The sequence below is a fragment of the Chiloscyllium plagiosum genome, unplaced genomic scaffold, assembly GCF_037043375.1.
Source record: "Chiloscyllium plagiosum isolate Xiang-an unplaced genomic scaffold, Cpla_swu_hap1 HiC_scaffold_16, whole genome shotgun sequence".
NCBI lineage: Eukaryota > Metazoa > Chordata > Chondrichthyes > Orectolobiformes > Hemiscylliidae > Chiloscyllium > Chiloscyllium plagiosum.
In genome coordinates, this window is record NW_028270154.1 from 82,068,971 (window position 1) to 82,092,446 (window position 23,476).

The 23,476-nt window shown below is 44.7% G+C and overlaps 2 protein-coding genes across 3 annotated transcripts in view; one reads left to right on the forward strand and one right to left on the reverse strand.

Annotated features, from left to right (window-relative positions):
- LOC148147586 (protein INSYN2B-like) overlaps nt 1–18,344 on the reverse strand; it is an 83,982-nt gene extending 65,638 nt beyond the window's left edge. For both annotated transcript variants that reach the window (XM_087995473.1, XM_087995474.1), the window contains exon 1: nt 16,857–18,344. In XM_087995473.1, the coding sequence (XP_087851599.1) occupies nt 16,857–18,064 (1,208 nt within the window). In that variant the 5' untranslated portion in view covers nt 18,065–18,344. The remainder of the gene's footprint in view (nt 1–16,856) is intronic.
- LOC122556798 (dedicator of cytokinesis protein 2-like) overlaps nt 1–23,476 on the forward strand; it is a 754,195-nt gene that overhangs the window by 442,696 nt on the left and 288,023 nt on the right. The window lies entirely within an intron of this gene.

A 23,476-nucleotide genomic window follows, 5' to 3' on the forward strand; every position in this document is an offset into this window, starting at 1 on the left:
GAATGATACAGATTTAAGATTATTGGCAAAAGAAGCAGAGGGAGAGTTTAGACATATTCCTTATGTGTGAGCTCTGATGATCTTGAATGTACTAGCTGAACGTCTGATGGAAGCGATTCCATGGTAACTTTCAGAAGGTTATATACTTTCATCAGCCAAACATTAACAGATTTGGGGGTGGTAGAAACTAGAAGAGTGGGAGTAATTGAACAGCTCTTTCAAAAAAGCTGGCAAGGACACAATACTTCAAACTGTGCTGTAAAATTCTTTGATTCAAGGGCTGAGATAAATAGGCTCCCGCTCCTGATATCGGTGTCTGACTTGAACTAACCGTCAGCAAACCGAAACTTGGAGGCAACACAGGTCAGTAATTCAGTGAATTTGCTGACTGAGACTGGTGAGGAAGCTGCCTGAGCAAGAAGAACAAGGGTCACTCTCTGATCAACAACCGTTTTTAAAACAAATTATCTGCTTAAAGATGGCTGTTTGTGGGAGGTTGCTGTGCCATGGGTCCTGCCATTACACACTCCTCAGAGTCGCCTCATGGATTGTGAAATGATTTGGAACTTTGTGAATGTATGGTTGCTTTTCACCGACAATTTGTAGCTTCTGAAAAGTCACTGGTTGAAGTACTTTTGAGGAGCCGCCGCGTCTGACAATTAATTAATACGCGGACGAACTCCCTGAAGGGATCTGTGGTTAACGATTGCACCTCTTCCTCCATTAATTCACTCACCTCACAGCACTACACGTCAGACTCCTGCTGGGTGCCTTCAATGTAAACCGTTGGCAGAGAGGTAGTCATGGAGATTAAAGGAAATGGAGCAGTGAGGGAAAATTAAACTGAAGAATGATAGAGGAGTGCTATTTGTCATTGAGGTAAAATGGTGCTATCAATTGAAGAAGAAACCCTCAATGATAAAGCTGGTAGGAGTATAAGAACAAGAATAGACTATTAGACCTTGGAATTTGTGCAATCATTTAACTGGATCATGGCCAACTTGCATTTCAACACCTTTGCCTACTTGGGAGTTTATCCCATTCACATTTACCTCACGAAAATCTATCATTCAAAGTCTTCAAATTTCCAGTCTCTTAAACTTGAGCTCACTGATATCACTCCTGAAAGCATTTCCAGCAGTTATTTCAAGATTGTGGGCATTTGTATCTTCACTTTTCCACAATTCCTGAAAGTCTGAGAGGTTGAAAGAGGATGGGATTTTCAGGCGACCAGGCAGTCAGTTGTGTGACTCACATTAAGAACTGGCGTGAGAGGAGGCTGGTTGCTAGGTAGCTGCTGGGCAACCAATAACTGACAGCTTCAGAACTCAGGAGGATGCTGTGGCTGCTGCTGGTACACTGTTCTCCCCTCCACAAACACCTCCCCACCACCCCAACTGGACTTACAGACCCCAGTTCTGGGGACCCAGGTTCAAATCCGGCCAAGGCCGATGGTAGAAATGCAATTCAATAAAAAACTGGGATTAATACTCTAATGGTGACCATGAATCCATTGTTGATTGCCAGAAAAACCCATCTAATGCCCTTTGGGGAAGGAAACTGCAATCCTCACCTGCTCTGGCTTACACATGACTCCAGATCCACAGCAATGTGGTTGACTCATAACTGCCCTCTGGGCAATTGGGGATGGGCAACAACTGCTGGCCTTTATGGAACACCCTCATCCCGTGAGTGAATAATGAAAAAGAGAATGTCAGTAATGGCGGGGGGTGTGGGGGGGAAGATGCTCTCTCGACTGGCTGTTGTGGGAGGAGGAGAGTCTTATGTGGGGGTCAGAAGCAATGGCAGAGAGAGAGAGGGCATTCAATGGGCACCTTAGTGCCCGATATTGCTCCCTCAATCATGGACAGATCAGTGTCTTGATCTTAACCAGCAGCCTGTCCACCGTGGTTAACCAGTATCGAAGACAGTGGCACTGGAAAAGCACACAGGTCAGGCAGCATCCGAAGAGCAGGAGAGTCAACATTTCAGGCATTAGCTCTTCATCAGGAATGTGGGGGGTGGGGGGGGGGGGGGTGGGTGATGGTAAAGGGTGCTGAAAGATACATACGAGAGGGTGGTGGGACTGGGGGGAAGGCAGCTTGAAAGGCATAAAGTAGATGGAGGTGTGGGGTGATGGTGATACATCGGAGCGGGGGGGGGAGGAAGGTGAACAGGTAGGACTGTTCAAGAGGGTGGTGCCGAGTTGGAGGGTTGGATCTGGGATGTGGTGGGGGGGAGGGGAGATGAAGAAACTGACGTGAAATTGACGTTGATGCCGTATGGTTGGAGGATCCTGAGGTGGAAGATGAGGCATTCTTCCTCCAGTCGTTGGGTGGCTAGGATCTGGTGGTGGAGGAGGCCCAGGAACATGCCCTTGGCGGAGTGGGAGAGGGAGTTGAAGTGGTTAACCAGTCAGGGAGGGGGTGGCTCTTTCCCGTCCTATCTGGAGTTGAAATAATTGTTGCCTAGGCAGGTGGAGGCCCCTAAGTGGTCACTCATTGATCACCTAAAGCCCTTATTGAACTGCAAGGTGGGAACGTGGAGTTTAGGGCTCCTGTCCAGAATTTAAAGTAAGCAGGTGGCAAGTTCTGATCCACTAACACCCCCCATCCTTCCAGACCCATCATCCCCCTGCTAGGAAGATTCCACCTATTGTTTCCTTCCCCAATGAAAAGAATCTCCTATTGAATTTACTTAACATTTGAAAATCTTGATCAAATTCCGTGGAATAAGAGCCACATTTAGGCAGTTTCTCCTAATAATGTACCCGCGCATTATATATTCAGCAATTGTTTTGGCCCATTATATAAAAGGAAACAATTTTCTTTGACCCATTCTGACTTTCCTCATCCCTTCATGAGGCCTGGTGTGTTGGCTTCACTTCTGTACCTTCCAAGTCAGGAAGTGACTATTGGGAAGACCGTATAATCAATTTTATGTGATATTTTGTTAGAGTGATCACCCTGTTCCACTAGGACCTCCACTTTTACAATTTTTATAAATTACTGGTTTGTAGGAATGGAAGATACTGCCACTACATTTGCTGGTGATGAGCGTAGGTATGAAAATAAGGGGACATAAGAGGGTCACACAGACTGGTTTTGAGTATGTGAAGAACTGACAAGCAACGTATAATGTGAGGAAATGTGAACTAGTCAACTTTGGCAGGAATTAAAGAAAAATAGAAACCTCTTTAAATTTGCAGAGCGTTAAGATGCAGAAGAATCTGGGTATCCTCGTGAGTGAACCTCAACACATTAATCATAGAGTCAGAGTCATACAACATGGAAACAGACCTTTCAGTCCAATCAGTCCATGCCAAACATAATCCCAAACTAATCCCACTTGTCTGCTCCTGGCCCACATCCCTCCAAACCTTCCTTGTTCATGTACCTATCCAAATGTCTTTTAAATTTGGAATTGTACCGACATTCACCACTTCCTCAGGAAGTTCATTCCACATGCGAATCATCTTCTGTGTAAATGATTGGTCCCTCATGTATTTTTAAAATCTTTTTCCTCTCACCTTAAAAATGTGCCCTCTCATCTTGAAATCCCCCACCCTAGCGAAAAGACAACTGTCATTAACCTTACCTATAACCCTCATGATTTTATAAACCTCTCAACCTCCTATGGTCCAGTGAAAATTGTCCCAGCCTCTTCATCCTTTTTTCTAATAAATCAAGCCTTCCGTTACTGGCAACATTCTGGTAAATCACTTCCCCCTAATCCTCTCCAGCTTAATAATATCCTTCCTATCAATGTATACAGGTGCAACAAATAATTAGGACAACTAATCAAATCTCCTTATTGAGCACTGGGGTAACGGATTACCCCAGTGGGCGGCACGGTGGCCCAGTGGTTAGCACTGCTGCCTCACAGTGCCTGCAGACCCGGGTTCAATTCCCGACTCAGGCAACTGACTGTGTGGAGTTTGCACATTCTCCCCGTGTCTGCGTGGGTTTCGTCCGGGTGCTCCGGTTTCCTCCCACAGTCCAAAAATGTGCGGGTCAGGTGAATTGGCCATGCTAAATTGCCCGTAGTGTTAGGTTAAAGGGGTAAAGGTAGGGGTATGGGTGGGTTGCGCTTCGGCGGGTCGGTGTGGACTTGTTGGGCCGAAGGGCCTGTTTCCACACTGTAAGTAATCTAATCTAATCTAATCTAATCTAATCTAATTACAAATGTAGGAAGGTTATACTTCAGCGACAAAAAGCATTGGTAAGTCCACATCAAGTGAACCGTTTTAGCAGTCCATAGAGGGCTTGCTCAACTAATGTCTGGAATGAGAGGGGTGTCAAATGAAAAAGGACTGGACCAGGCAAGGCATGCATCTACTGGAGTTCTGAAGAATAAGATGATAACATGATTGAAGCCAATACGATTCTGAAGGATTTTAACAGGCTACATGTGGAGAGGATGTTTCCTCATGGAAAACCTTGGAACTATAAGTCATTGTTTCAAGGTTAAAGAGTCACCCATTTAAAATGGAGATAAGGAAAATGTTTTTCTCACGGAGAGTTGTGAGTTAACAGGCAGTGAAAGAAAAGTCTTCGAATCTCCTTGAGACAGTGGTCAATACGTTCTTGATGAGTAAGACTTTCAGGGGTAGGTTACGGAACAATACAGCACAGGAACAGGCCTTTGGCCCTCCAAACCTGCGGCAACACATTTTGCCCTTCCATACTAAAGCTATCTTCACTTACAGAATCCTCTACTCCCTTCCTATTCATGTATTTGTCCAGGTACTTCTTGAATGCTGCTAATGTGTCTACGTCCACCACTTCCTCTGGCAGTGTGTTCCAGTCACTCACCACCCTTTGTGTGAAAAACATCCCTGGCACATCACTTTTAAACTTTCCCCCTCGCACCTTGAACCTCTGTCTGCTAGTAATCAACCCCTCCACCCTGGGTCAAAGCCCTGATACTTTCCACTCTATCCATGCCATTCACAACCTTATAAACTTCTATCACATCAGCCCTCAACCTCCTGCTTTCCAGTGAAAACAAAACCAGTTTGTTCAACCTTTCTTCATAGCTAAATTCCCCCATACCAGGCAACATCTTGGGAAGCCTTTTCTACAGCATCGCCAAAGCATCCACATCCTTCTGGAAGTGTGGTGACCAGAACTGTATGCAATATTCCAAGTATGGCCTAAATAAAGTTCTACAAAGCTGCAGCATCACTTGTCTATCCTTATACTCAATACCCCTGGTTATCTCGGGTAGACAAGAATGTGATATCATCAGATTAGCCGCCATTTTATTGAATGGGAGAGCAAATTCGATGGGCTGAGTGGCCTACTTCTTCTTACTGTGTATGTTTGATGTTACGTTTATGTATACCTCCATGTCCACAGTTTGAGTGAGTGGGAATGCTTTCAAGGTCAGAAAATGTGATTTTAACCACCAATACTGTGATGCTAACATAAAGCAGAACTGGTCCAATAAATCGTTCTGAACTAAAAGCTTGTGTCGCAATCAGTTTGGGTGAAGATTTTTTTTGGAGCAAGTGCTTTACATCTGCCAATGAAATGGTTATTTTTCATGACACATGCCAGGATGGTATTAAGGCAGAATGCTGGAGTCAATGATCTAACAGAAAGTAATGGGAACTGCGGCTGTTTCACATTCGGGAACTGTGACTGTGTTCTGACCCAGATACTTTGATGTGAGTCAGTGAATTATTGAAGCTGTTCGTGCAGAAAAATTATGCAAAAGAACACGGGGTGGGGAGAAAATCGAGTGTGGGGAGGGTGAGGGGTGAGAGTTGTAAAATTCACAATATATGCGCAATATTATGTGGGTAAACCGACCATTTTCAAATCGCCTCTCTGGCCCAGAAGTCCTTCCCAACCTGACTGACATGACATTCAAGGTCCATTTCACATTAGTACCTGACTAGTTGGTCAGCCTTCACTTCAGCTGCCTCAGCAAACTGGGATTACTGGAGGTCAGAGCTGTAGCTTATTTGCATCACAGTATCACAGCGATAAAAAGCACTAGCATAATACCTGACCGCCAATTCCCGACAGAGTCCTTCTGATCAACTTAATGACGAGCTCTTACATGCAGGAATTACTAGACAAAGACAATTAAACTAGTACTTTGCTCTTTTGTCTAATGGCTTTCAGTGGAGGGAACTGTTTGATTAGATTCAATGTCACTGGCGGTTTGCTCTGAATCTGTGTTGACACATCTGCTACTCTGACTCTTTCTCCCAAGACCTCTTTAATCATCTTTTGGTCCATTTTCAGAATCCCTATCTGCCTTTTATAGGTTGCACTGGTTTAGGAATTATACTGATTACCCAGCCCAGAAACAATCCAATCAGCTCAGCTGGTCAATGTCTGTGTTTATGCTTCACCAAGTTTCCTCCCCCCATTGTCATTTAACTTGGTCAGCATTTCCCATCATCCCCTTGCCCTTCATGTGATTATCCAAGTTCCAAACAAACAATTTATGGTATAAGCATTGTTGAAAAGAAAGGCATTCTGTTGAAATGTTTCATCGTGCATCCGTCAGGATAGAATCACAAGAATACCAAATCTCAAAGGGAGGAAAGGTTTGATACAGTAAGGGAAGAGAATGCTGATTGGTTGGCAAGTGGACTCTGATTGGTCATAGTGTTTCCATGTCAGAAGCATGCTGATACCAAGATTATCGGATGAAGGAACAGCACTCTGATTTTTAACTTTGTCCACCCCAGTCCAACACCAGTACCTCCATATCATCCCAAGATTTAGTTTAGTTGAACAATGTGCAAGGCACTAAAATATGTGTGGGGTGGCACAGAGGCTCACCACACCAGGCTCGAGGTACAATCCCAGTTCGGGTGGCTGTGTGGAGTTCACACATTCTCCCTGTGCCTGCGTGGATTTCCTCCGGGGGCTCTGGTTTCCTGCCACAGTCCAAAGATATGCGGATTAGGTGAATTGTCCATGCTAAACTGCCCCATTGTGTCCAGGGATGTATGGGCTGGGTTGATTAGCCATGGGGAGTGCAAGGTTACAGGGATAGAGCAGGGAGTTGGATCTGGGTGAGATGCTGTTCGGTGGGTTGCTGTGGTCTTGATAGGCCGAATGGCCTCCTTCCACACTGTAGAGGTTCTCTGATTTCAGGCCTGACAGCGATTACACCTAAGCCTTTAGTGCAAAATATCACCAAGGTTTGAAAAGCTTAACAGACAAGACCAAAGCAACACAGGATTTTACCTAGAATCTCTCACAAGTTTCCTAAAACCAGCGAGAATATTATATTAATAAATATTAAATGCCTGCTTCAATAAACATTGCATTTATAAACAATAAACACATATTTTGGACCCAAATTTAACTCACTCAGCCTCTTTACTTGTATCGAATTCACTGTTGCTTTCTAAGTGAATTAAGCATCAAAAAACATTTTTAAAGCTAACCTACACATACCTGGACACTATGGGCAGTTTAGCATGGCCAATCCACCTTACCCTTATGTCATTGGACTGTGGAAAGAAACTGGAACACACAGAGGGAATTCATGCAGACACAGGAACTCCACACAGACAGTTACCCACATCAAGAATTGAACCTGGGCCCCTGGTCCGTGAGGCAGTAGTGCTACCCACTGAGCCACCGTGCCACCCAGGGTGGGAATGGTGGGCCTAGAAGAGTGTCAGGCCTTTGGAGGGGTGTTATCCATGTGAAAGGGAGTCTTGATGGCAGAAGGGGGGTGGGGGAGGGGGGGAGGAAGCATCCGGTCTGTGGTGGAGGATGTTGGTCACAGGAGCAAGAAGGTTTGGTGGTATGTAGTCTGGTCAGGAGGTGGTTATTCAGCAATGGGGTTATTTGAGTTGGGGGATGTAAGGGTGACACAGTGGCCCAGTGGTTAGCACTGCTGCCTCACAGCACCAGGAAACCGGGTTTAATTCCTGCCTCAGGCAACTGTCTGCTTGGAGTTTGAACATTCTCCCCGTGTCTGTGTGGGTTTCCTCCGAGTGCTCCGGTTTCCTTCCACAGTCCAAAAATGTATAGTTCAGGTGAGTTGGCCATGCTAAAATGCCTGTCATGTTAGGTGCATCAGTCACGGGTGAATGTAGGGGAATGGGTTGCTCTTCGGAGGGTCGGTGTGGACTTGTTGGGGCGACGGGCCTGTTTCCACACTGTAGGGAATCTAGTCTAAGTAGTGACTCAGAGCTTTATTTCTCTGGCCTCTTCTGAGTAATTATTAGGCCAAACCGATTTGAAATCCTCTGAAAACTCTGGCTATCATGGATTCTTTCAGACAACATGGAACTGTCTATTGTAAAATACAATTTCACAGGGATTCAGCTGTGTTTTGGATTCCGCGTTTCCTCAGTGTACATTTCTAGTCTCTGGTGCTCCAACGCCAACCTGGCCATTGGAATTTTAGGTTAGATCCCTTACAGTATGGAAACAGGCCCTTCAGCACAACAGGTCTACATCAACATTCTGAAGAGTAACCACGCAGAGCCATTCCCCTACCCTACATTTACTTCTGACTCATGTACCTAACCTACACATCCCTGAACACCATGGGGCAATTTCGCATAGCCAATTCACCAGGTCTGCACATCTTTTTACTGTGGGAGGAAACCCACACAGACACGGGGAGAATATGCAAACTCCACACAGACAGTCACCCGAGGCAGGAATCAAACCCGGGTTCCTTGTGCTGTGAGACAGCAGTGCCAAACACTGAGCCATCATGCCGCCCTGACCATATTCTCATTGTCTATCATATCACAGCACTTCCTCACCTTAAAGACCTCAATTAGTTAACCTTTCACCTATTTGCTAAAAGGGAAAAGAAAGCCCAGCTGATGAGGAATGGCCAGCACATCCTCACCAAGAACAAGCTGCATTGGCTGGTTAGCAATGCCCCAATTTACAGTGGCACCATGGCTCAGTGGTTAGCACTGCTACCTCACAGTGCCAGGGATCCAAGTTCAATTCCAGCCTCGGGTGACTGTGTGGAGTTTGCATGTTTTATGTGTGTCTACATGGGTTTCCTCTGGGTGCTTTGATTTCCTCCCACAATCCAAAGATGTGCAAGGTAGATGAATTGGCCATGCTAAATTGCCTCATAATGTTCAAGGATGTATAGGTTAGGTGCATTAGTGAGTGGTCAAAATGTAGGGGGTTGGGTTACTCTTTGGAGGGTTGGTATGGACTTGTTGGGCTGAAGGGTCTGTTTCCACACTGTAGGGATTCTATGAAATCCCTGAGAATGTTATAATTGAACTTCTCTCGCCAGTCACTATTCCCTTCCCACCGACTGTCTGCAAAGTGTCTTTTTAAATCAATTTACAGAGCTGGTTAAGAGTTGATTCTTTCTCCTGCTCTCAATGACTTTGGTGGTAGGGCCATGGGAATCCTGGGATAATGGACGGGCAAAAGTAATGGTGGGAAACAAATGCATTGAAACCTTCCTTTCTGGTATTTCATTGATTCCATCTGCTCCCCTCTGCTTTCCCCAGGTGGGTTTAAAAATCCCGTGGGACCCAAGGAAAAAAAAAACAGGGAGATTTCCACAACCAATATTTATCCCTCAACCAGCAAACTGAAAAAAAGACCAGATCATTTTCCCACTTTAAAACCGCTGTTTCTGACTGAGACCTTGCTGTGTGCAAATTCACTGATGATGTTTTGTACATTTTAATTGGGACTGTTCTTCAAAAGACCCTCGCTGGCTATGACGTACTGAAAGGCTCCACAGAAATGCAAGTTCTCTCTTTCTTTTACCTGTCCCTGTTTGTTTCAGTCTCACATTCTTTTGAAAAGAGGCCTAGGGGTGGCTGTGCAACTCTTAGTTCTGATTAGATTAGTGGGTGTATCTGACATTCTAGTTCAGTGAGCTCATCACTATTAACTAGCAACCATGATCTTCACATTGTGCATAACACCATGCTAAATTCATCAGCGTAGATTCAACTCACAGTAGGAAGTGAATTTTTTAAAAAGGATTTGGTAATGGTTTCTTATTTGCACTATTGGGTATAATGGTCTGTAATGTGAATCTGTCTCAGTAAATTCTCAAGCATGTAACTGATGATACAGTCTGAAGTATCTGATGAAGCTCAAGTGCTCCTTGCAGTAGTGCAGACTATAAACTCTATCCCAAAACCATCTGTTACATCCAAGGAAAGTAATGCACTACTCGAAAAATCTTGCATCTGCATGTCTGGAATCCAATCCTCCAGTCATGTTAGGTCGAGGGCAAGGCAGAGTTGGATGGGGACACACAGGCATGACTTTATCATTATGGGCTATTTAATACAGCCAATTCACCTTATCTGCACACCTTTGGACTGTGGGAAGAAACCCACACAGACACAGGGAGAATGTGTAAACTCCACACTGACAGTCGCCCGAGGCTGGAATTGAACCTAGGTCTCTGCTGGTGAGGCAGCAATGCTAGCCACTGAGCCACCATGCCGCCCTAATCTTGGTCACACTGTCATAAATACCAATGCCCACATTTCTCATGGATGTTGCCTGTGTGGATTTGCCTGATTACACCTTCCTATTGACATTAAACTGCCTGTTGGCCAGTGGATTCCAATACAGAGTGGCACGTTGGATAGGCTGTTTTCGTTATAAATGTGGACACAGCAGATTATAATGGGAATATATCAAATCAGGATTGAGCAAAATGGTGATGATGTGACATCTCCAGGTTCTCCATAAGATATAGAAGCAGAAGTAGGCCATTCAGCCCATTGAGAGTACTCTGCTGTTCCATGACATCATGGCTAATCTGATAATCCTCAACTCCACTTTGCTGTCTCTTCCCCATTACCCTTGATTCCCTTACTGATTAAAAATCTGTCTATCCCAGCCTTGACTATGCTTAACAACCCAGCCTCTGTGGTAAAGAATTCCAGAGATTCACTACCGTCTGAGAGAAGAAATTTACTCTCATCTCTGTCTTAAATGTACAACTCCTTACATTGAGATTATAGACTCTCCCACAAGAGAAAACAATCTGTTGACATCTATGTTAAATGGTGTGGCAGTGACCTGGGCTATTCCAGTTGAGATTTGAGGAGCACTGATCATTTTTCTGATTACACAATAAGATTGGGGAGTCTTCCCTTCAAGATCATCTTTGGGCAGTGCAATCCATAATAGGGCTCCCAAGTATGCAGCGAGCTCCCAATATGAGGCTGAATTGATCCTACTTCCCAACTTCAGGAATCACTCTGGCTGCCTATTTGTAAACTCAGGGAATATTGCTGTGGTAACCGCAATGGTATTCCACCATGCTTTGTCCACCATTTTGGGTGGTAAGAAAAAGCTGTAAGATGAATTTGAGAAGTTTGTGTGAGCTAAAATTGGAAAGGAAACTAATAGCTCAGATAGAGAGGAATCAGATGGTTAATGAAATGGAGAAGGTGTAGGCTAATAAGCATCTTGAACCTGACTCACCATTTTCCATTATTTTCAAGGCAATTCATGCTTCTTTTCCAATTTCTATTAATAATTCCAAACCAATTCTCCTTTATAGAGTTCAGTTTATAGAGTTACAATGCATGAAAGAAAGACTTTACTATTCACTTTTCCATAACTAATTAACTCATCTCAAGTTCTCTCCAAATGCCTTCACTGACGTTGTGATCCTGACCTTCACTTCCACACTACAGTAATCAGATCAAACCAAGTTACAACACAAACTTTAAAGATGTTTTTCCATGTTTATTTCACTTGGAAAGCAACTGCCCTGAAGTGAACTCTGTGCAGATGAAGAGATTTCGAATGAGTTAAAATTGGACCCAAAATGTGTTTACTGGGGAACTTTGCTCATAAATGTTAATTGAAGCAGGCATTTAATATTTATTAATATTATATTCTTGTTGATTTTAAGAATCGGGTGAGAGATTCTGGGTTGAATCCTGTGTTGCTTTGGTCTAGTCTGTTAAGTTTTTCAAACCTTGATGATATTTTGCACTAAAGGTTTAGGTGTAATCGCTGAGAGGCCTGAAATGATAGAATCCCTACAGTGTGGAAAGAGGCCATCCAGCCTTACCAAGTCCACAGCAACTCACCAAACAATATCGCACCCAGATCCATCCCCCTACTCTATCCCTGTAACCCTGCATTTCCCATGGCTAATCCACCCATCCCACAGATCCCTGGGGAGATTTAGCATAGCCACTTCCCCTAACCTGAACATCTTTGGAGTGTGAGTGGAAACCAGAGCACCCAAAGGAAATCCACACAGCCACAGGGAGAATGTGCAACCTTTATACAAACAGTCACCCAAGGCTGGGACTGAACCCAGGTTCCTGGGAATGTGACACAGCAGTGCTAATCACTGAGCCACCACCAGGAGTAATAATTTGTAAGCATAAAATACAACAGTTGTGCTTTATCTTACAATCCGTGTTCAATACATAATGGTGAGAAATTAGGAATGAATGGGCCACTTTTGTAATAAGGTGTGCAATTCTGATCTCCTTCCCACAGAAAGGATGTGAAACTTGAAAGAGTTCAGAAAGGATTTACAAGGACGTTGCCAGGGTTGGAGAGTTTGAGCTATAGGGAGAGGCTAAATGGGCTGGGGCTGTTTTCCCTGGAACGTCGGAGGCTGAAGGGAGACGTTATAGAGGTTTATAAAATCATGAGGGGCATGGATAGCATAAATAGACAAGGTCTTTTCCTTGGGGTGGTGGAGTCTAAAACTAGAGGTCATAGATTTAGGGTGAGAGGGGAAAGATTTAAAAGGGACCTAAGGGGCAACTTTTTCACTCAGAGAGTGGTGCGTGTATGGAATGAGCTGCCAGAGGAAGTGGTGGAGGCTGGTACAATTACAACATTTAAAAGGCATCTGGATGGGTATATGAATAGGAAGGGTTTGCCAAATGTTGGCAAACGGACTCGATTAAGTTAGGATATCTGGTCAGCATGGACGAGTTGGACTGAAGGGTCTGTTTCCGTGTTGTGACTCTATGACTCTATGACTCTATCTTGCCAAACTCTCCTGTCAAAAGACATGCAAGAACTGTTGGTGACCTGGTATGGTTATTTTCCTTCCTCAAAGTGAAATCATCCTGCTTATGACAAATGTCAGGTTTAGAATAGAAGAGTCCGGTGTGTGTGGTGTTAAACACTAAGGAGAGTTTCTTTGGAATCCTCGTGAGCCACATAGGATAAAGTTAATCTTCAGATCAACTTCCCGATGCCATTAACCTCGATCACTAAGACACAGAGTAGCAACAAAACCTTCAGGTGACAGAGAATCTCTGCTCAGACATAGATTTGCCATTCCTTCATTGTGGCTGGGTCAAAATCCAGAAACCTCCTGCCTAACAGCACTGTGGGACTTTCTAATCTGCTGCAGCAGTCACAAAAGACTCAATATTACATAAACATTTCCAATAAATTCAGTCCTGAAAGTGTCACACATATCTTGAGGACACATTTTTTTTCACGAAGTATTGAGAACAATAAAACAGACACAAGCCACACTGAAGAAACTAGGACAAAAAAGATCTGCATAATTGCTCTGTAATTATTAGACTGTACCATCCCATTCCTGGCACTGCCTTCATGAAATTCACAAAGTTTTGTCAACTGCTTCTTTATAGACAGTGAAGCAAATCTTAACTTTGTGTAATCGGGTAAAATGGACAAGAAAGGATTTCATGATTGATTCAATGAATGGAAATTAAGGAGACATGGAAAGAGCTGTTTACTGCTTGCTCCCAGTCTCTCACCATCTCACAGAGTCACTCTCTACCCTTTAAAAACTGGTAGCAATCTCTAGATTACAATGAGATGATCTTGTCAGAATTATGCAACCAATCAACCAGCATATTTTCAAGACTGTCATTTGTGGGAAGACTGGTTTGATTGGGCTTGTATTCACTGGCATGTAAAGGAAAAAGAGAGGATGCCAATAAAGCACATAAAACCCTGATAGGGCTGCTCCGATAAGATGCAGGGATGATGTTTCCCCTGACTGTGAGGTCCAGAACAAGACATCATGTTTTTGGAGTATTGATTCGGCCATTTTGGACGGAGATGAGAAGACATTGGGTCACTCAGAGAGTGGTGAATCTGTGGAATTCTCCTCCACATAAGCTCGTGCAGGTCAAGTCACTGAATACATTTAAGAAAGACTTATAGACACAAAAGGGTTAAAGGGAGAGAGTGGGTGTATGGTGTTGAGATAGAGGATCAGCCATAACTATATTGAGAGATGGGACTAAATGGATGGGACTGAATAGGCTATTTCTGTTTCCATGTTCCTATGTCAAAAATGTACATGGAAGGAAACAAGAGGGATTCATCTGCAGTTCTGAACTATCCACTTTTCACCAAGCAGAGAGGTCCTGCTGTTTGCTGGTAAATCTGAGGGTTCAGTAACTAATTCCTAACTGTCCCTCTGTACCACTGCAAGGCTGACACTGCACATTTCCCTCATGCGGTGGGGTTAGCCAACTAGTTAAATACGACGGGTAGAACAGGCAGGAAAACAGCAGAAATACCAGCTCCACCAGAACTCCAAATTACGCTGCACATTTGTGCAAGAAATGCATTACAGTATTGCCTGAACATCAAATTTTTAGTATGTATGCTACCGGGCACAGTCAATATTCCTGTAGATAATGAGGAAGCAATGTGCAGTTCATTTGAGTTGCACATGGGCCTTTCCCATTGAAACCTATTATTGAATTTGTGTTTACCGCTTTACTGACTGTTTACCTATCTAAGCTACATATTCGAAAAAAATGAATACAGACGCACTTGGAAAGGTGAAAAGAAGATGGTAGCAAAACTGAAATGTTATAAGTATTGGCAATGACTAAATGGGCTTAATCTATTTTTTTGAGGAGTAATCGGCATAGTGGTTTTGAAATGTGAAGGGCTTTGATAGGGATGTGGATGTAAAGAAGATGGTGTGATTGGGGATCCACAGCTAAGGAATATAAAAACAAAATAGTCATGAATCAATTCAGTGAGGGACTCAGGAGAAATACATTAAAGTTGAATTGTTAGAATGCAGATTTTGCTAAAATGACTTGCTTGGGGAGGATAAGACGAATTGCCGAATTACTTTTCAGTGGAGGCTCGATACATAGATGAGGGAGAAAGGAAGAGAAGGTTATGATAATTCTTTCGCGGGATATGAATTTACCTGGCAAGGTCAGAATTTGTTGCTAATATCTGATTGTAGTCAATCTGAGTGCCCAGGCTTGTTGGAGAGGGCGATTTCATCCAAGTCAATATGGTTGCCGCACTCATTGAACTGTGGGACAGACCAATCGCATAACAGGGGGAGCAACCTTCTGCAATTAAACTGGAGCAGGAACAGACTGAGCAGGAAACTCACTTGCTCAAGTAGGTTCAACAATGAGTCGGTTGATACCAATTATCCCAGAGCCCTCCCTGAATTTCGCTGTGGTTCAGCATCAAAATGGGTGTCATGCATCATGTGAACACCACCCCTGCACCCCCGCACCCCACCGAAGGTCACTCTGATGGATTTGCCAGGGTTTCCTAGTCATTTGGCACCCAGAGCCCGGTTGAGGGCATCAGCTGGAGTGGGGGCATTGAAAGCTCTAGCCTTGCCACTAGCACCAGGGATCCAATGGCAGTCCCTAGTCAGTGCCTGGAGCACGACCGACAGCAACCATCCAACTGGGTGCTGCTGTCAATCCTGCAGGTGTCGCTGTGCAGTGTCATCACAATGATACCAAGGCCCAGAGTGTTATCTTGAAATCGCTGAACACATAAATGTGGCTCGTATTCCCTAAGTAAGGGTAGGTGGTTGAGCAAAAGGACGGAATGAGTGGCGAGTAATCGGAGGGTACTGAGTGCATAGTGAGTAACTGCAGTGCAGGGACAGAATGAATGGAGAGTAATTGGAGTGCGGGAACTGAGTGAGTGGAGAGTAATTGGAGTGCGGGGACTGAGTGAGTAATGAGTAACTCAGCTCAGGGACAGAGTGAGTGGAGAGTAATTGGAGTGCGGGGACTGAGTGAGTAATGAGTAACTGCAGCGCAGGGACATAGTGAGTGGAGAGTAATTGGAGCGCGGGGACTGAGTGAGTAATGAGTAACTGGAGTGTGGGGACAGATTGAATAAAGAGTAATTGGAGTGCAGGAACTGAGTGAATGGAGAGTAATTGGAGTGCGGAGACTGAGTGAGTAATGAGTAACTGGAGTGTGGGGACAGAGTGAGTGGAGAGTAATTGGAGTGCGGGGACTGAGTGAGTAATGAGTAACTGCAGTGCAGGGACAGAGTGAGTGGAGAGTAATTGAAGTGCGGGGACTGAATGAGTAATGAGTAACTGCAGTGCAGGGACAGAGTGAGTGGAGAGTAATTGGAGCGCGGGGACTGACTGAGTAATGAGTAACTGGAGTGTGGGGACAGAGTGAGTGGAGAGTAATTGGAGTGCGGAAACTGAGCGAGTAATGAGTAACTGGAGTGTGGGGACAGAGTAAATGGAGAGTAATTGGAGTGTGATGACTGAGTGAGTGGAGAGTAACTCGAGTGTGGGGACAGAGTGAGTGGAGAGTAATTGGAGTGTGATGACTGAGTGAGTGGAGAGTAACTCGAGTGTGGGGACAGAGTGAGTGGAGAGTAATTGGAGTGTGATGACTGAGTCAGAGGAGAGTAGTTAAAGTACTGGGACTGAGTGACTGGCAGAAAATGCCTTCCTGTTTGTTCCCCTTTTTGTTCCGGGGAGGTCAACCTCAGAACAAAACTCCATCAGGTTGGAGATGGGGAAACTATTTTGTTATTGGGGATTCTCCTGCTCTGTGAAAAATTGGAATTCTTTGACAATGAATGCGTGGATACTAATGCTATAAAACAGTTAAACATGCAAGTAACAAAAATCCATCATACCCTTCATTGAGTGCTTTGGTTTTCTCCATGTCCTGAATTACATTCAAAAGGACTTTAATTTTGTGTTCGTTTGACTGTAAGGTATCCTCAATGATCTGCATTCTGCCCTGGAGATCACACAGGTCCCTCTGTGTCAGATGGATTTGATTAATTTCCTTAATCCTTTTGCTCGTCTGAGATTTTATTTCCATGTTACAGGAAGCTGTGTGATTGCGAATGGATTTTGAAGAGCTTTCAGTGCCCGAGAGACCTGCCTTGCCTTCACTTAGTGAGCACTTTGGAGATTGGGAGACCTGCTCGCCCACTCGATCGGGGTACCCGTCACAGTCAGCAGCAAGCTCTGAGCATTCTAACCAAACTTCCTGTCGGCAGCGACATCTGTCCGTCGGCTCAGCTGCAGCTGATTGCCACCTGGATGCCTGTTCAAACTTGTGCACAGCGTTACAGTTCGCATGAGCATGGGTGTTCTCAGTCGGGGAGGCACTCACTTTGGAGTGGGGCTGATCAGAGTCTGATAGGTCACCTGGGAGCCCTGAGCTCTCTGCAGCCATCGGCGTAGCTGGGCAGTGGCACAAGGCCGCTGCTTCCTGCTGCGTGTCTTGGAGGTGAGGATCGGTTGCTTGTGGCACAGACTTCCTCTTGACTGAGCCGTAGACACTTGACTGGAGTGAGACACTCTGGGCTCTCTCAGTTCCTTTCTCCTGGGCCTGGCCTGACTCTGTTCGCTCAGACTGGGTGCCAGTATCAGTGGTCTCCACAGCCACGCCATTCTTAGCGAGAGTGACTCCGGCAGCTTTAGCTGAATCCATTGAGAGTGACCCCTTGGTCAGTCTCGCGGTAGTCTTCAGTTTCCCCTTGAACTTTGGAAGGTGCTTTCTCAGACTTGGTGACGTCTGAATGGCAATGCTTTTGAGGACACCCTGGGGCTTTGTAATCACCAGTGAGCAGTTGGCTAGTCCTCGAGACCTGGAGCCTTGCGTTTTCCCTTTAAGTGTGGGCTTCCCTTCAGTCCTTTCTCTCATGTTGGATGTACATTCCTCTTTGAAGTGCACTTGCTGAACTTTGCTCTTGCGCTGCTGGACCTGCCCAGCGAAATCGACAGGGTCTTGACTTTCTTGTTTGACGGTGAGCGAACGTGCCTTTGAGTTCTGCACCGGGCCACTGTTACACCTCAAAGGTTCCAGATAATTATTTTCCTTACGACCCATCGCAGTGCTCACCGAAAAGGGGAATGGTCGTGAGCAAGCATCGAGCGAAAGGTGATGGGTCGCAGGGCGGAACTATTCCTCCCCCCCACCGCCTCGTTTGACACATCAATGAAACTCAGGCTGAATCAAACCTTGAGGTCAATGGCAGTTTCTCGCCTCTGTTGCTAGGGTTGTCCATTCCACACGGCAAACTGAAGGAGTGACAATTACAGAATACAGATTCTTCCTTTAGCTACAGCGTCAGCTTTGCTTACATTGAAGCTGAGTGAACTGGCAAACAGAAAGAAGGGCCAGAAATAAAAGTGTCTTATCAAAAATTGAAAGCACACATCAGAAAGCACATGTAAAGACCTTACCGCCCGGTCATTTAGTACGGGATATGTTTTTGAGGCTTGACAGCTCCATGCAGTCCTCATTGTAATATGGCAAAAATGAGAATTCCCTTGTTAATCAGCTCTTCTGGCAATCTAGGTCTATCTGTCATAGCCCAGCTGAGATTGACCAATTCAGTAAAGGGCAGGTATTCAACCTAGGAGCGTAAATTTTGAGATTTATGAGCATCTGATCATGTAACTACAGACGGGAAATGGTGCAGTCAAAGGGGCTCCATATGTCCAACCACAGATTGGCAAATTTGGAATATTAGGTTTCTGGGATAGTTTGGTCAGCATAAAGAAATAAACCACAACAGAGCCACTGACCAGGGTGGCATCCTCTTGCCCACAGTGATACGTTCGAACTGGCCTCTTTGAGAGCAAGTTCCATCACAAAGTATCATTCAGCAAATATGACCCAATCAAATCCTGGCCCAGAGGCACCGCTGTCCAATGAAGTTGCGACCTGCTCGTCACGTGATGTTTCTTGGAGTCAGGCCCACTGATTCCTGCTGAGTGCCAGAAGGAGGAGGAGCTTGCAGTTATAATTTTCACTGGCTTTGAAATTGGGACGTAGGCCCCAAAAAGCCCACCAGGACACTTGAGAACACGTTGGACAGTCGGCAGTGGAAAGCCACACTGGTTTCTGGGAAGAGGATACAAAAAGAAAAATGTTTAAGTGTTTCACTCAGGCCAAACATTTCAATTCGGGCAAATACTGAGATGCTTTTTAAATCCAAAGTTCCTTCTGTGCTAGTAGTTCTGTGATCTGCCTCATTTGATCCAGAAACATGGTCAAAGGGAGACCATGGATAGGTTATCTGTCAAATTCCCTGAAGAAAATCAAGTCCTCTCAATTGTCCAGACTCTCGAATATCCATCAAGTACTCAATGATGTATTTCCATGCACCACATGCTACTGCCCTCCTAAACTAACCTTTCTACACCCTCTGTAAATCATTAATTCTAATCTGCCAGTTGACTTAATCACATCTAAAGTGGTGCTTATATTTGTAGAGTCTATATTCAGTTAGTGAGGACTTCCTAATTCCATTATTTTAAGGACCATCAATAAATTTCACTGTTTGCAATGGGTTAACCTTTAGCAATTATATAAATATTTGTCCACAGCACCCTCTAAAGGCCCGGTTGGTAAAGACTTTGTCTTACTGTCTACACACTCCCAGGTTCAATACCTGCCCTTTACTGAGTTGGTCAATCTCAGCTGGGCTATTACAGACAGACCTAGCTTGCCAGAAGAGCTGATTAACAAGAAAACTCTCAACCTTTGTCACAATCCAGAGACCCTTACAAAAGAAAGTAGGCGTCCATTTGTGTGTTTGTATCTCTGTCCTTGGATTGGCATTGGGGTTGGATTCAGGTGTGATGCCTGCCAAAGGGGAACAGCCAATTGACAAGGAGACAATGTGCTGTCGCAATGACATTCCAGCGAGAGTTAAGTTCATGCGTGATCCAAACTGAAAGGTGACGAATAAATAAAATGAAAACTTTGGAACAAATTTCAGTTAAAAACCAAGACCAAGGAGATGGAGGGGTGTTAACATTAAATTTTCATTCTTCACCTACATTTATTTAACCGATGAGTTTAAATGGAGGTGGAAAGGAAAGATAGTGTGTATGGATGCAAAAGCCTCAATGGTGTTAGGCATCCCAAAAGGTTTAACTGGAGCACTTTTATTGAGTCACAGCTGCAATATTGAAAAAATGATTGCCTAGTTTTCAAGATCCAACTGCTAGGGAGCCCAACAGTGCATTACACAAGTCATCGGAGATAAAAGTGAGAACAACCATAGTCCGAAAGGATCATGAATGGAGAGATGGCTGGTGGGGAGCTTAACCTGAGGCAAGGTTGAGAAGGGAGGGCCTTTACAGTGACTCCACTCAGTGTGAGAATTGAACCTGCAGTGCTGGTATCGTGGTGGCATGATGCTAACTGACATCCCTGCAACCCAGAGTTATCCCGGAGCTTTCGGGACCTATTTAGTAACTAAAACAGAAGGAAAGTCAAGTGGCCCACTCGAGACAATTGATTTTCGATTTCCTTTTCTCAGTGTTTTCAGCTGTTTGTTTTAACTGGGCGACTTGACCAGGAAGAGGGTGACAAAAGCAAAAGTGCCTGAAGGCTAAACATCCAGGAATGCATCCAGTCAGAATTGGCAATGCTGAGCCACAATAAGTAATAACTGACATGAGTACGTGCCCCATTCACTTATGTGTCGCTGTTTTGGATGGGAACTGCACACCATTTTCAAGGCTACAATTCTTTGAAAAATGACCTGACATCAACACTAAGCCTGTGGTCCTCCTGTCAGTCATTCGGATACAACATGCTGTACACCAGACCCATTCTACAGAAGCAGATTATAATCACTGTGAACACAAAATGAGCCAGTGAAATGTTAGCTTTTATTCAAAGGGTGCTGTAGCAGTTCGCCTAATTAGGAGAGCAGAGGGAACAGCTGTAAGGGAAGAGATATATCAAATACTCAACCCTTTTATAGAGAATGCTGCTGACAGTGTACTGAATTCACACAGTATATCACTGGCGCACTGAGAAAGACATGGCATGCACAATCCATAAAAGTTAATGCATTCCCCATGCGAAAAGTGAATTAAAAAAACTAGATTACGTGCACAATTCCTGATTAGCAGTGAGTGAGCATTCAGCTCAGGAAACTGCCAACAACAAGGGGGGGGAGAGGAGGCAACTCTAACGTAGACTCCTGCTCCTGATCAGTGACTAGGGCCCAGCGCTGATTCACAGAAGTGTGACAGAGGGGATGGAGGCCATTTGACCCATCATATCTGAAGCAGCCGTTAAATCAGCGTCATTGCCCAGTGCTGATCTCCTGCTTTTATTGCATGTTGTTTCTATTCAAGTAGTCATCCAATGTCCTCTTGGGCATTGGGATAGAGATAGGACTAGACTGGGTTGCCAGTATGGCTCGTTGTGTGGGCTTAGATGTACAGACAGGGGAATGGCTAAAGGATACCTGGTGTGACTGGAACTTTGCCCTAGCAAACACTGGTACCCAAAGAGGGGAAGTGAGTTAAAGAAAATGGTTGTGGCTGTATGTTTAGAAAGGAAATAATGTGGTTGCTTGAAATCTAACAATGTCTTTACAAAACCAGCATATTCCTGTTCATAATGTCCCTGAAAATTGCCAGTGTTGAGATGAAATGTTGTAATGCATTCTCAACTGTTACTAGCAGACATCAGCTAGTAATAAAATCCTCAGCCAGAGGTCTGCTAGAAGTGGGTCAGGTCTAGAGAGGAAGATTACCAGATAAAAACAATTATACAGGGATAAAGAAGGCGTTTCCAGTTTATCGAATCCCATTCATCCGACATTCCTCCCTTGCTGCACCATTCCTTCACAAACGCATCTGATTACTTCTCAATGGATTCTAGATTTTGCAACATTGTGACTCTGTCCAGTGGTGAAGAGAGTGGGGGATGTGTGCTTGATGGGAGGGAATCTCTATTTGTTCCATTTGCTGACTATTCTTAGAATTTAAGAGTGACAGTCTTGGCCATGTCCCATGCCAATTCCTTCCTCAAAATCCCTTCTGGAGTGAGATTTAAAAGGGAAAAGTATCTCAACATGCATTTCAGCTCCTCTCAATATTATATTTTTCTCCTACCTCTGACAATCTGGAACAACTCAGGATGAAGTGGAATGGGTTCAGTGAAGTGCAGGGGGAGTTTTGCATTTCTATGGTCAGATACTTCCACTCTCTTCCAACTTCAAATGAAAGGAGAAAGTTAAACTGTAAAAGTTGCATGCAATGTTAGGTTGTTCCCTGTTAATGGGTCGAATAGTGTGGTGCTGGGAAAGTACAGCCAGTCAGGCAGCATCTGAGGAGCAGGAGAGTCGATGTTTTGAGCATACGGTCTTCATCAGGAATGCCTCATTCTTGATGAAGAGCTTATGCCTGAAACATTGACTCTCTATTCCTGGATGCTGCCTGACCAGCTGTGCTTTTCCAACACCACACTATTCGACTCTGACCTCCAGTTCTCACTTTCTCCTCCTTGTTGCCTGTTAATGCCCACCATGTCTGTCTTCCCAGTGCAAATGACTGTACCCATAAGGGAAGGAAACAGTAAAAAGTGGCCGGTGAGAAATGCTGGTCTGACTTGCGTTGTCTACTCCAAAATGGAGCATCAGCACACCCAGTATACTCATCTCCAAATATCCCTATTTTATTTTACTATGTTCTTGTTCAACCAATATTCCAACATCTCAATCACTTAATAATTCCTCTGTCCGCATCCACTCTCCCCTACCAACAACTCCCCAACCCACCAGCCCTTGCTCCTCATTCTGCCAACTTCCTGGAGCACTTCCTGAAACCAGGCGTTGATGGTGGCGAGATGGCAGGGACTTTAGGCTGTTGAAATTCCATACCCGGTGCCAAGGGGAGACTGGGGCGAGAGCTGAGCACAGGCAACGGTTCTGAACAACCTTGAGCGGGCCGCCCTTTGTGTCAAACACCAGATTAACTCAGCAGATATGGAACAGACATGAAGACCAGAGTGATTAGCATGCAGACCTTCTCTGACCACGTACCTGCCACCTCATAGACCATGAAAGGCATGCGGTTGACACTGACTTCGAATGCTGGTTCGGTGTCGACATGGAGGTGAAAGCATATCGCAGAACTATTCAGAAGCATTTAACAAGTTGCTCACTTTTAAACGTCAAATGCTTTCTGATCAAGTTCTGTGGGTTAATAATGTGGATGAAAGACTCCTTACCTGCCAAGTTCCTCATGCTGTACAATATCCATAACGTATGCTGAACATGGAATCCCATTTTCAACTCTTCGCATGAGGAGAGCCCTGAAGTTCACAGCACGATGAAAACCCAGCGAGACTAATCCCTCAGCTAACCCTCCTTCCCCTCCATCTCTGGTTTCCTCTGTGTACGGGGTAATCCAGTCAGTTTATAACTCCTTGTCCTGGTGAAGCACTGAGGAGAAAATCTTGGCAGAGATTTGTTCAATGATACTG